Source organism: Hyla sarda, chromosome 2 (assembly GCF_029499605.1).
Source record: "Hyla sarda isolate aHylSar1 chromosome 2, aHylSar1.hap1, whole genome shotgun sequence".
Classification (NCBI taxonomy): domain Eukaryota; kingdom Metazoa; phylum Chordata; class Amphibia; order Anura; family Hylidae; genus Hyla; species Hyla sarda.
The window spans coordinates 349834071-349845970 of record NC_079190.1 but is presented as its reverse complement, the minus strand read 5'-3'; the positions used below and the strand labels follow the sequence as shown (position 1 = coordinate 349845970).

At 39.4% G+C, this 11900-nt stretch overlaps 1 protein-coding gene across 1 annotated transcript; it reads right to left on the bottom strand.

Moving 5' to 3' along the window:
* Positions 1 to 4479: 4479 nt before the first annotated feature.
* Positions 4480 to 11155, bottom strand: LOC130356564 (adenosine receptor A3-like). The gene is made up of 2 exons (XM_056558263.1): positions 10271 to 11155; positions 4480 to 7551 (listed from the first exon to the last, which is right to left on the bottom strand). Exons 1-2 carry the CDS (start codon positions 10618 to 10620, stop codon positions 6915 to 6917), a joined length of 987 nt encoding a protein of 328 aa, XP_056414238.1. The 5' UTR covers positions 10621 to 11155; the 3' UTR covers positions 4480 to 6914.
* Between the last annotated feature and the right edge of the window lie 745 nt (positions 11156 to 11900).

Sequence of the window (11900 nt, the reverse complement as noted above, 5' to 3'; positions counted from 1 at the left end):
ATACCTATGATGAAAATTACTGGCCTCTCTCATCTTTTTAAGTTGGGTCACACTCAAGTTTGGCCAAGCCGCCCGAAGCAATTGAGCATAGATAACACTGATCAATAGTATGCTCATATCCAACTATTGCATGTAATAGTACCCTATAGGGACTAAAAAAAAAATAGTGTAAATTTTTTTTTTTTTAAGTTCATAAATGTGAATTAACCTCTTCCTTATAAAAAGTTTGAATCACCCCCCTTTTCGCATTTAAAAAATTAAATGTAAACAAAAATCTACATAAACATATGTGGTATCGCCACGTGCTTAAATGTCAGAACTATAAAAATATAACTTTAAAGGAGAAGTGCGACGCAAAACTTTTACCTATCCTTGTACCAGGGCTACAAAAACTAAAAGACAAACTTTAACTCACCTTCCTACGTTCCCCCGTTGCGTGAATATCGGCGTCTCGGTCCTCTGGTGCTGCTCGGTTCCCTGCTTCTTAAGCTCGGAACATCACACTGCAGTCAACGTATCGCTGGTTGCAGCGATGTCCCGCCTAGGCCGGTGATAGGCTGAGTGCACTGTCAGGTAAGGTGTCTGGGCCCTGCCTTCTCCCTGCTGCCCAGGCTCCTTGCATGACAGTGCGCTCAGCCTATCACTGGCCGAGGGGGGTCATTGCTGCGCTGCGCCCATTTTGGAAACTACCAAACATGAAGTCCAGGTATAGTGCAGGCTACAAAGTCTTTTATTGCATCACAATATAAACAGGTAACAAAGTGACATGATAGGTTGAAATACAACGTGGTATATAAAATTTACCACATCAAAAGAGATGAGTATAGTGTGGTGGGGGCAATGCAGGGCCATACTTTTTTGGACGAACTGTGTCATATCCTGTACATAAGAAACAGCTTGTTTCGCAAAATTACAAAGGAGCCTATTCAATATACTGCTATGGGAAAAAAGACGGAATCCCGCCCGGAGGCAATGGGTCTTCCGGGGGGATTCCGCAGATTCTTATGAATCTTTGCAGTGTAAAAAACACTGGCGTCCAAGGATGTTCCTTGATGAGGAATCGATGTAACTCCTCATCAGTAACACCACTTGCTCGAGGTTGGACCAAAATGTTGTTAATCCTCTCCTGAATATTGTGCAGTGGGTCTAAACTTACTTTTGTATATACCGCACCATCCTCTAGTTGTCTATTAATTTTGGCTAGATAAAGGGGGGTGTCCATAATAACAATGGCACTCCCCTTATCTTCCGGTTTGATGGTAATGGCCCTGTTTGTTCCAAACCTTTAATGGCTTGAATTTCTGCTCTCAATGTGTTATGCCACATTTTCTTGTGTCCGTGTGGTTTTCAATTTATTAATCTGAGCAGATACAAGTTTCAATGTCGGTTTCAATACCACTATGATCTTTAGGGGGTTGAAAATTACTCTTGTTAAACAGACCCACCTCCTTTAATGTGAGGTCCGCCTGTTTAACTAGAACATCAGAATTACCAGAAATTTCAACATCATGTACAGAAAAATAATTTTTTTACCGTAACCTACGAAAAAAAGTCTCCAAATCAATGTCAAGAGTGAACCAGTCCACATCAGTGGTAGAGCAGTATGAAAGTCACTTTTCTAATGCTTGCATTTCTACATCCGAAAGAGTAATAGAACTGATATTTACCACTAGCGTCCTCTCCTCGCTCAACCCCTCGGAGACGACTGCTACACGCATGAACTTATTCACCGATCCTTTTTGATGTCTGTTCACACAACTGCAGTCATAGGATCCCATTCTGTATCCTGGCAAAGTTACTATGGGTTTCGGATGATATTGTGTATCAGGCGTCCCCTTGTATTTGTATCGGGACAGCTGTGCTGTGCGCGATACTTATGCGCATGCGCAGGAGGAATTTCTATTTTAGACGAGTACGTGAACTGGCTGCGCAGTGCACGAAGTGTTTGCATATGCGCAGATGAGTTCTCTGCAGACGATCAGCTGTTGGATTCACGTGATTACGCAGAGACTGGCCGTGCAGCCGTAGATGTAATGTTTACAAACACAGACATGGAGCATGGTCCTCTCTGCCATCGCGGCATCCGGGGTGAGTTACAATACATCAGATGTGATTAGTAGCGATATGGAGTCCCCCCCCTTTTGTGACACCCCAACTTGGTTAAACACTTAACCATTGAACATATGTTTACATGTTTGAAAGTTGTCATATGGCACATGGTTACCTCCCCAACCAATGAGATACAGGAGGTTAGCTTATTATTTAATTTCACATTGGTTGCACTTGTATTTCCACCTATCATGTCACTTTGTTACCTATTTAAGATGGATGTTTGTAATATGCTTGAAAAAGGCTTGTTAGCCGAAACGTTGCACTTTATGCTGTGATGCAATAAAAGACTTTGTAGCCTACACTATACCTGGACTTTGTGTTTGGTGCTTTTTCCTTGAGGAGAGAGTTGTAAGTGGATCCAGTATGGCAAACTGGAGGATACTTTGCACCGCACTTGAAGCCATCCTGTGCTGAAATTTTCAACAGTGTTTTTATATATATCAAAAAGTCCCATCAAAACTAAAATGGTACTGATAAAAAAAACTACAGATCGCAGCACAAAAAAAGATTTTGTGGAGAAATGATTGTCCTTAAAAGTAAAATTGTATTGTTAGGGCAAAGAACAAGCTCTCATATATGTATGTAGGTGGAAAATTGAAAGGGTTATGATTTTTGGAAGGTGGGAGGAATAAACAAAATTGCAAAAATGAAAAAAGTCCTTAAGTGGTTAAACTTTCCCAGTGTGATAGGGACTCATTCACCACTAATCTCATTTTAGAAAAGTCAGTTTTTGCTAAAATCTAAAACGTTTGTTTTTGTGTTGTTGACTAAGTCACTTTTCTCATATTAAACCACACTGACTGGTGATCACTAGATCCTAAGCTTTCATATACGGAATCCCCCTTTGGGAATACTAAATCTAAAATTGGCTCCTTTCGGGTTGGCTCCTCAAGTACTTGTTGTAGAGAAAATCCTAGTAAGGAATTAAGAATCTCTGTACTCCTGGAAGAACTAGCTATTTTGGGTTTCTAGTTCACATCAAGAAGATTAAAGTCTCCTATGATGATAACTTTCCCTTTCAATGATATTTTAGCTATTTCCTCAACTAGTAAATCATCTAATTCTTTTTCTTGACTAGGTGGTCTATATATCATACACGAGTTACTATATTATTACCAAACTGCAGCGTAACACAAATTGGCTTTATGCTGGTCTCACAATGATGTATTAGATTACATTGTATGGTTTATTTCACATACAGGACCACCCCTCCTTCTTATCTTGCCTTCTCTCTCTTTCCTTTATAAAGAGAACTCTGGCATTTCCCTAGTCATTACTCTCATTAAACCATGTCTCAGTAACAGCCACTAGATCTACAGTATCAAATCAAGCTCATTGATCTCATTTCCTAAACTGTTAGCATTTGTAGATGAAACTCTAAGCTTGTCGTTTCTTAACCTATGTACTACTGGCATATTCTGGCATTGTTTTGGGGGGCAAGTGAACTAATGAATTTTCACTCTTTTGCCAACCTTTATCCTGGTTTAAATACTTCTTAGCAAATACTTTAAACTGTTCATTGAGGACATTTGTTCCCTTGAGAGAAAGATGCAAACCATACAAAGACAAATCCTTGCCTCTGACACCATTTACCAAGCCTTAAAGGAGAACTCCAGACCATAAAAATTGTCCCCCATAGTGCCACAGTAAAAAAATAAAGATGTACATACCTTCCTTCGCTCCCCCGGGGCCTCCGGTAACCGGCTCCGGTCTCCGCCGCAATCCACTTCCTGGTTGCCGGTGGTCGGATGATTCAGCCAATCACCAGCCACAGCGCAGTCAGACTCGGCTGGCGATAGGCTGAGCGGCAGTGTGAAAATGCTTCAGGACACAAAATTCTTCACTACACCGGCACCTGTGGCCGGGGCCGAAAACGTCACACTGCCGCTCAGCCTATCGCCGGCCGAGTCGGACTGCGCTGTGGCTGGTGATTGGCTGATTCATCCGACCACTCACAACCAGGAAGTGGATTGCGGCGGAGACCATGGTTACCGGAGGCCCCGGGGGAGCAGAGGAAGGTATGTACATCTTTATTTTTTTTTACTGCCGGCACTATCGGGGACAATTTTTATGGTCTGGAGTTCACCTTTAAGTTGAATTCCCTAATGTGCATCTGGCCATTATTCTGAAGGTTACACAGAGGCAGAACTGCAGAGAATGAAACAGTGGATGACAATCCAAGTTAGCAGCAGGAAAAGGGTATTTGTAAGAGACATATAGGTCCTAGAGACACAAAAATATATGTAAATGATCAAGATTAGATACTGAGTAACAAATAACTTTTTTGTGGGATTTGACAGGTTCTCTTTAAACATGAAGACACATAGGTCTGCATAGGAAATGTATGCACAAAACAGAAAGATATTTTAATCAAGATGATTTCCAAAGGTACTTCATTTTTATTTTAGATATAATGGAACAATAACAAACATTTTTTGTTACATTTTCATAGCTTTCTACCATTACATTTCCTTACTGTTCCTACATGTTAGTCAAATAAACAAACAACCTATCACTGTATTGTGCTACATCATTTTTTTTCCACTCTATCTTTATTTTTTGATTTTCCAGTACAGAAAATAAACATTAAAATCCAATATTTTCAATGCACATATTCTATTCAATTTCCAACCTTCCCATCCCTCTCCCACCCGATCATAAACCATAATCATATTATCTCTTATATTGTATTACAGTGTTAGCAGTCTGCAGAAAATCTAAAAATTGGGCAATTTTGTTTGCAGGATTTTTTTGTATTTTTCTTTTCTGAAAACACTATTAACCCCTTAACTCATATGGACATTTATGGCAGGTGAGCGCGCATCATACCCGATGGGTCCTGGTTGCTATAAGCAACCAGGACCCGTGGCTAATGCCGAACATCGCCAATCGGGCTGATCTCCGGCATTAACTCTTTAGACTTTCAATTTTGATCGCCGTGTCTAAAGTGAAAGTAAAAGCTTCCCGGCAGCTCAGTCGGGCTGATTGGGACCATCGTGGTAAAATCGAGATGTCCCGATCAGCTAGAATGCAACAGGAGGGTGACTTACCTGCCTCCTGTACGTCCGATCGGCGATTGATTGCTCCACGCCTGAAATCCAGGCTTGAGCAATCAACTGCTGATAACACTGATCCCTGCCATTGCAATGCAATGGCAGTGATCAGTGTATTGAATCAAAGTACTGCGTACTGCATGTTATAGTCCTATGGGGGCTATAACATTGCAAAAAAAAATGAAAGTTTGAACCACCCCCCTTTTCCCAATAAAAAAAACTGTGTAAATAAAAATAAACATATGTGGTATTGCCGTGTGCGTAAAAGTTTGAACTATAAAAATATATTGTTAATTAAACTGCATGGTCAATGGCGTACGCGCAAAAAATATTCCATAAAAAATTATTAAAAAGTTATCAAAAAGTCAGTTCAAAACAAAAATGGTACCGATAAAAACGTCAAATCACGGCGCAAAAAATTAGCCCTCATACCGCCCCGTACATAGAAAAATGAAAAACTTATAGGGGTCAGAATAGGACAATTTTAAACGTATAAATGTCCCTGTATGTAGTTATGATTTTTCCAGAAGTATGACAAAATCAAACCTACATAAGTAGGGTATCATTTTTTTTCCCAATTCAAAAAGGTTTTATTAAGTAAATAACACATGGACATATATAGAGCATGCAATGAAAGGCAATGTGGATACATAGATGACCATCTAGGTCCGGGTAACGCATACAATACTCAAACAGGATCAAACATGGAATAAAGGGCATAATATTTTCAACAAGGGGGGAAGGGTTGAGAGCAGAAAAGGAGCACATAGAAGGGGCAAGAAGGAGAACAGAATAAAGGGGCAAAGGAGGAAGAGTATGGACGAAAGGAGAGCAGGAAAGTAGGGTATCATTTTAACAGTATGGACCTACAGAATAAAGAGAAGGTGTCATTTTTACCAAAAAATGTACTGTGTAGAAACGGAAGCCCCCAAAATCTACAACATATTATTTTTTCTTCCATTTTGTGGCACAATGATTTTTTTTTTCCGTTTCACCTTAGATTTTGGGATAAAATGACAGATATCATTACAAAGTAGAATTGGTGGTACAAAAAATAAGCCATAATATGGATTTTTAGGTGCAAAATTGAAAGTGTTATTATTTTTAGAAGGTGATGAGGAAAAAAGAAAAAATGCAAAAACTGAAAAACCCTCCGTCCTTAAGGGGTTAACGAACAAAACAAACCACAATACTTACCTCCCGTGGAGATTCCATGGTGCCACCAGGTCTCTGAACAAGCAGTCTACATGACGTGACCACTGACTGCAGCCTGTGATTTCCTGTAGCGATTATGGGGGAGATTTATCAAAACCTGTGTAGAGGAAGAATGGGGCAGTTATCCAGAGCAACAAATCACATTGCTTTTTTAATTTGTCAGAGGCTCTTTTTTTTAATAAAATAAGCAATATGATTGCTATGTGCAACTGCATCACTTTTCCCGTACACATGTTACCCTCTATGTGTCAACAAATGTCCCCCTATGTGTTAACACAACATAACATCCCTAGGAGCTAGATGTACAGAGACCCCCCAGGAAGTCAGATAATTGTCTCTACTGGACCAGTATGCATTTACTCCTAACATTCACATACCTCCCTTTTCTTTATAATTGTATTTTTTTAAACATTTACTTCCAGTTTGTGTAATCCAACATGGTATAGGACGATTTATGACTCTTTATTGATATTGTATCCTTCTGTATCCATTCTGCATTCAATCTGTGCTCTTTTGGATGAGTCTTGGATGGTGCTAAGTATCCTGAGATATTTCGTCCATCGTATGCTCACCACTTGAATTATCAATGAACGTTGCTCTGTGCAGGATGTATTGTTGTACAATTTGTTTATAGCTCTCTTTAAACTTTTTTATTTTATAAGCATAGATAATGGGATTCATTACAGAATTGGCATGAGACAGTAATATCGATATAGGAAGGGCAAGCTGGAACCCTCTGGAATCTTTTATAGATGGTCTAAATAAGATAAGGCAATTAAGAATGGACAATGGTAACCAGCTAAGGGCAAACAGCAACAACACAAGGGACAGAGATTTAGCCGTCTTGTATTCCTTCCCATAAAACATTCCTTTGCCTTTGACATTGACTGTACTTTTTGCCAAATGTTTCCGGATCAGATAGAAAATCTCAATATATAAAGCTATCATAATCAGCAAGGGAAGAAAAACCCATCCGAAAGTATTGAAATAAACCATGTAATCCATCCCTATAACACTTTCAAATTTACACTTCAGGTAGTTTTTCTCTTCACCCTTTAATTCAGATCTGTTGTTCCATCCAAACATTGGCACCAACCCAACTATGAGAGACACAATCCAGACACACCAGATCGATATGCAAATTCTCCTAGTGGTAATCACACATTTATACCTAGAAAATAAAACTGTTGTTAATCTCTGGTATAAAAAATTACTGTCTTTTCATACCATGAAGATGGAATCTGTATTAAAACTATGCTTGTTGCATGAGTACTTTAAGACAAATTATTTGGCTATATTTGTCCACTAGGACATTACAGACAAAACAAAATGTTCTTCTTTTCTTAGTAGTCAGCATTTCTCTGGTATTTCTCTGAAACTGCATGAATAAACTGACAAGGCTTATCCCTGTATAAGAGGATGCTCCGGGACTCTAGTGGCTGCGGGAATGAAGCTGCCTGTGGCCTAGAAGATAAAAAGAGTGCTGGTGACTGGGGAAGTTGGAAGAAGGGGAGTGAAATACCTACTGGGAGTCTACAGTATCTACAGGGGGAACCTACCTACTATAGGCCTATCTACTGGGAAAATCTACCTACTAGGGGCCTATCTACCCCCAACTATCTTCCCCAAACCCATTTACCTACAGACCTTAGTGCACAGGACAGCAAGGGTGTGATTGTATTATTATTGTTTGGGGCAATTTTGATGGCAAAATACAGGCTGGACACTGTATAAGGGGATATTATTCTTATATAGCCCTTTTAATTCTGTTACAGTTTAATACTGATAATATGAAGCAATGGTGTGACTAAAATATTTTTAAACCTAGTGTTGTACTTGCAGGGTAAGCACTTGCTATGGTGACTGGCAGATTTGGGAGACAGGCAAGAACTAAATAGCCTAATGAGGGGGAGGGGGGGGGGAGAGGACACATATCTGCCTTAGGCTTTTTTTCTACCACCAGAGCACCCCTTTAAGCTATAATCACAACTAAGACTTTTTATGATGATTTGAAGTCATCAGGCTATGTTCACATGTTTCCAATTAATGCTATTTTGTGTAGTGTTTTTGTTGGGTTTTGGCCAGGTTCTTGCTGTCATTTTCCAAAATTGCAGTAAATATTATCTATTTTACCACAATTTGTACACTTCCAGTGAAATATTGTAATTGAGATTTCGAGGGAAAAAAGAAATGTGAACACAGCTTTATGGGAAGGTATATAACCACTATATATCCTAAACCCAGCAGCAGTATACAGATCTGGGTGGGAAGGATAGGAGTTTGAAGTGATGATGTCATCTTGTAGTTCACAGAAAGTCAGCTTATCCAGGACATACCCCTTCCTTTGACATTAAACAATGTGATTTTTTGTTGGTCAAGCTGGTGATCACATATCCCAGTTACAATAATGAAACAATATAGGTGCAGCTGGGCTGGAATGAAACAGATAGCACTTTTGGACTAGTGATGGTGCATGTGCACTATATGGGGAAAAAACTTGCAGTGCTTCTTACATTTTTGGCATTTTTCCAAATTTCTGGTGCCTTTTTTGGATAGGGACTGTTTTTCAACTATGTGGCATACTCTAGGTGTGGCAGTTGTTCACTCACAGACCTAATTTTTACTGCTGTGTACTGCTTTTTATATATCTGTTGCGGATTTCTATTGCATTCTTCAAGAGAAATCCTTGAAAAACATAAATTAAAGAATAAAATGACTCAAAATTGGAAAAACAACACAAAAACTTCAATAAAAACACATGAAGCACAAAAATGCATGTTTTTTTGCATTTTTGAAGGAAAGATATTGACAAAAAAGCATTAGGAGGCCTTAAAGAGGAACTCCACTGCCCCAGCGTTCGGAACATTTTGTTCTGAATGCTGGGTGCGGGCTGCGGGGGTCGTGATGTTATGGCCACGCCCCTCATGAAATCATGCCATGGCCCTAAATGCAAGTCTATGGGAGGGAGCATGGAAGATGCCACACCCCCTCCTATAGACTTGCATTGGGGGGCGTGGCCATGACACCATGCTTTCCACAGCCCACACCCTGCGTTCGGAACAACATGTTCCAAAAGCTGGGGCAGTGGAGTACTCCTTTAACGTTAGGTCCCATTCATACAGTATATTGGTCAGTATTTTGTAACAGTATTTGTTAGCTAAAATCAGAAACAGAAGAGAAAGTCAATAAAATATTTGTTTCTCTTTTTTGGTTTTGGCTTTTAAATATTGATGCACAATAAAATCCAAAATACACAAGTGTGGAAGTGACCTTACTCTTTGTTTTGTTTGACCCAGAGGGAGTTATACCAGTCCTAGTGATCACATGATCCCTATTAAAACATATTGCCACTGCCCATATAACACAGATACAGATTGCAACATTTATAAAAAGGCATATTGCAAATAACATTCTACAAATAATGAGTTAAAATTTAAGTTTAGTGATAAGAAAGATCTCAAAACAATTTTGGATGTGAAATTTACATAAAAAAGGCTCCCCCCCCCCCCCCATTAGCTTCCAGTGTAGGGGTAGAGGAAAATAATAATAATAATAATGATAATAATAATAATAATAATAATAAACATTAGTGCAGATACATACAGTATCAGAACTATATAGAAAAAAACTATAATAAAGGAAAATAATAATAATCATAATAATAACGAACCTTAGTGCAGATACATACAGTATCAGAACCAATATATTTCTAATATAAAATGCACACTATAATAAAGGAAAATAATAATAATAATCATAATAATAATAATAATAATAATAATAAACCTTAGTGCAGATACATACAGTATCAGAACCAATATATTTCTAATATAAAATGCACACTATAATAAAGGAAAATAATAAAATTATAGAATGCATATGTAGCTTACCTTGTGGGTATTTTAACTCTTAAGTATCTGTCAATAGATATTGCAAGCAGGGATAGGATGGAGGCATTGGTCAGGATAATCAATAGACAGCACATTAGCAAACAGGAGTAGAAATGCAGATGTTTACCCAGGCTTATTACAATGGCCAGTGGCATAACCAGAATGCCCACAGAAAGGTCTGCAAATGCAAGAGACACGATGAAGAAAAAAGTTGTATTTTGTAGGTTTGGGTTTAGTTTCACTGCCCAGATGACCAGAATGTTGCCCAAAACCGCTGTTATTCCAATCACAGCCTCCACTGCAATGTATCCAATGCTGTAGTAGTCTACATCTGGTTTGTCATTTGCCATGTCTAGTAATAAAACAGTTACTGAAGAGAGTCCAATGTGTACATTCAGATAAGAAGATGGTAAAGTATTAAAGAAGTTCAGTGCATAGAGACGTTGCTTATTGTTCCATTGCACTAACTTGTCAAAAATAAATCTTGTGCCTGTTAACAATTAGGTTGGAATGAAAGGGTAAATCCCGCTGTCTTTCCTTGTTTTCTCACGGGAAGTGGGTGCTGTTCTTTGGAACTTAAAGAAACTTCAGGATGCCATGAACCGATGCTGCCAGCTAGTTGCAATGCTAAATAAGAAAGCTTTAGGGAAATCACATGTTACATCTCTAGTTTTGTATACTTCTACAGCTTTAGAGAAGTTGACCTAACGGAAACCAATGTTAAACTTTTCAAGCAAATACATTCTTTTGTTTGTAGTTATATCCAGAACTGACAGTGCAGACCTTGTCTTTTAAAAGGAACACTAAAACATTTTTCCTGCAGAAGTTTTTTTCCCAGACCCCGGTGTTCTGCTGTGGTTTGGCAGTTTTCTTATTTTAATATTTAGACTTAGAAGTAGTAGTGGTCTTATAGACGGAAACCATTACTAAGCTGGGGCTTAGCGGGGCTGGTGCAAGGATTGTTGCCACTCTAGGAAAAAGCTAATTTTGCTACCCCTTGACCCCGCCCATTGGCTCTGCCCTTTGACACTCCCCACTACTGGGGTGACACACTGTAACAAAACTTCTCCTTATGGAGTGGATATATGGAGGTGCACATGATGTCAGGATGCTGGACAAACCTGACCTGCCTGTCTGGCCTCGGAGGTGGCACTGCACTAGTTCAGCAAGCTACAGAATGCAGATGATTATGGTATCTGGGGGGGGGAGGTGTTGTGCAATGGTGGTGCTGGCTTGGCGGGTTCTTAGGATGAGCAGCGGGTGCTTTGGATGCTAGCTGGCTACTAACTTTTTTGCATCTGGCAGACCAGAGCCCCCATCAAAAGGGCGCTCTAGGAGGCTGCCTATTTTGCCTATAGGCAGAACCGGCCCTGGAGTTTAGCACTAGCCCCAAAAACAGCTAGTGCTAACCCCAATTATTAATAACTCTTTTCTTGCTGGAATGGCGCATAGCGCTCAGCCCAGCAAGCAGTTGTCATTTGTTTTTCAATGGGACAATGACTCCAAACACATCTCCAGGTTATTTAAAGGATAGCTGAACAAAATGATGGACAATGGAGTGCTGTGTCAAATGACATGGCCTGTGCAATAACCTGACCAAAACCCAATTGAGATAGTTTAGGATGATTTG

Bases quoted from the DNA above. Each gene is read 5' to 3' on its own strand.
- LOC130356564 (XM_056558263.1), bottom strand. From the start codon at position 10,620: ATGGCAAATGACAAACCAGATGTAGACTACTACAGCATTGGATACATT. The intron at 7,552-10,270 runs GTAAGCTACATA...TTTATTTTCTAG, and splicing joins AGAGTTAAAATACCCACAAG to GTATAAATGTGTGATTACCA.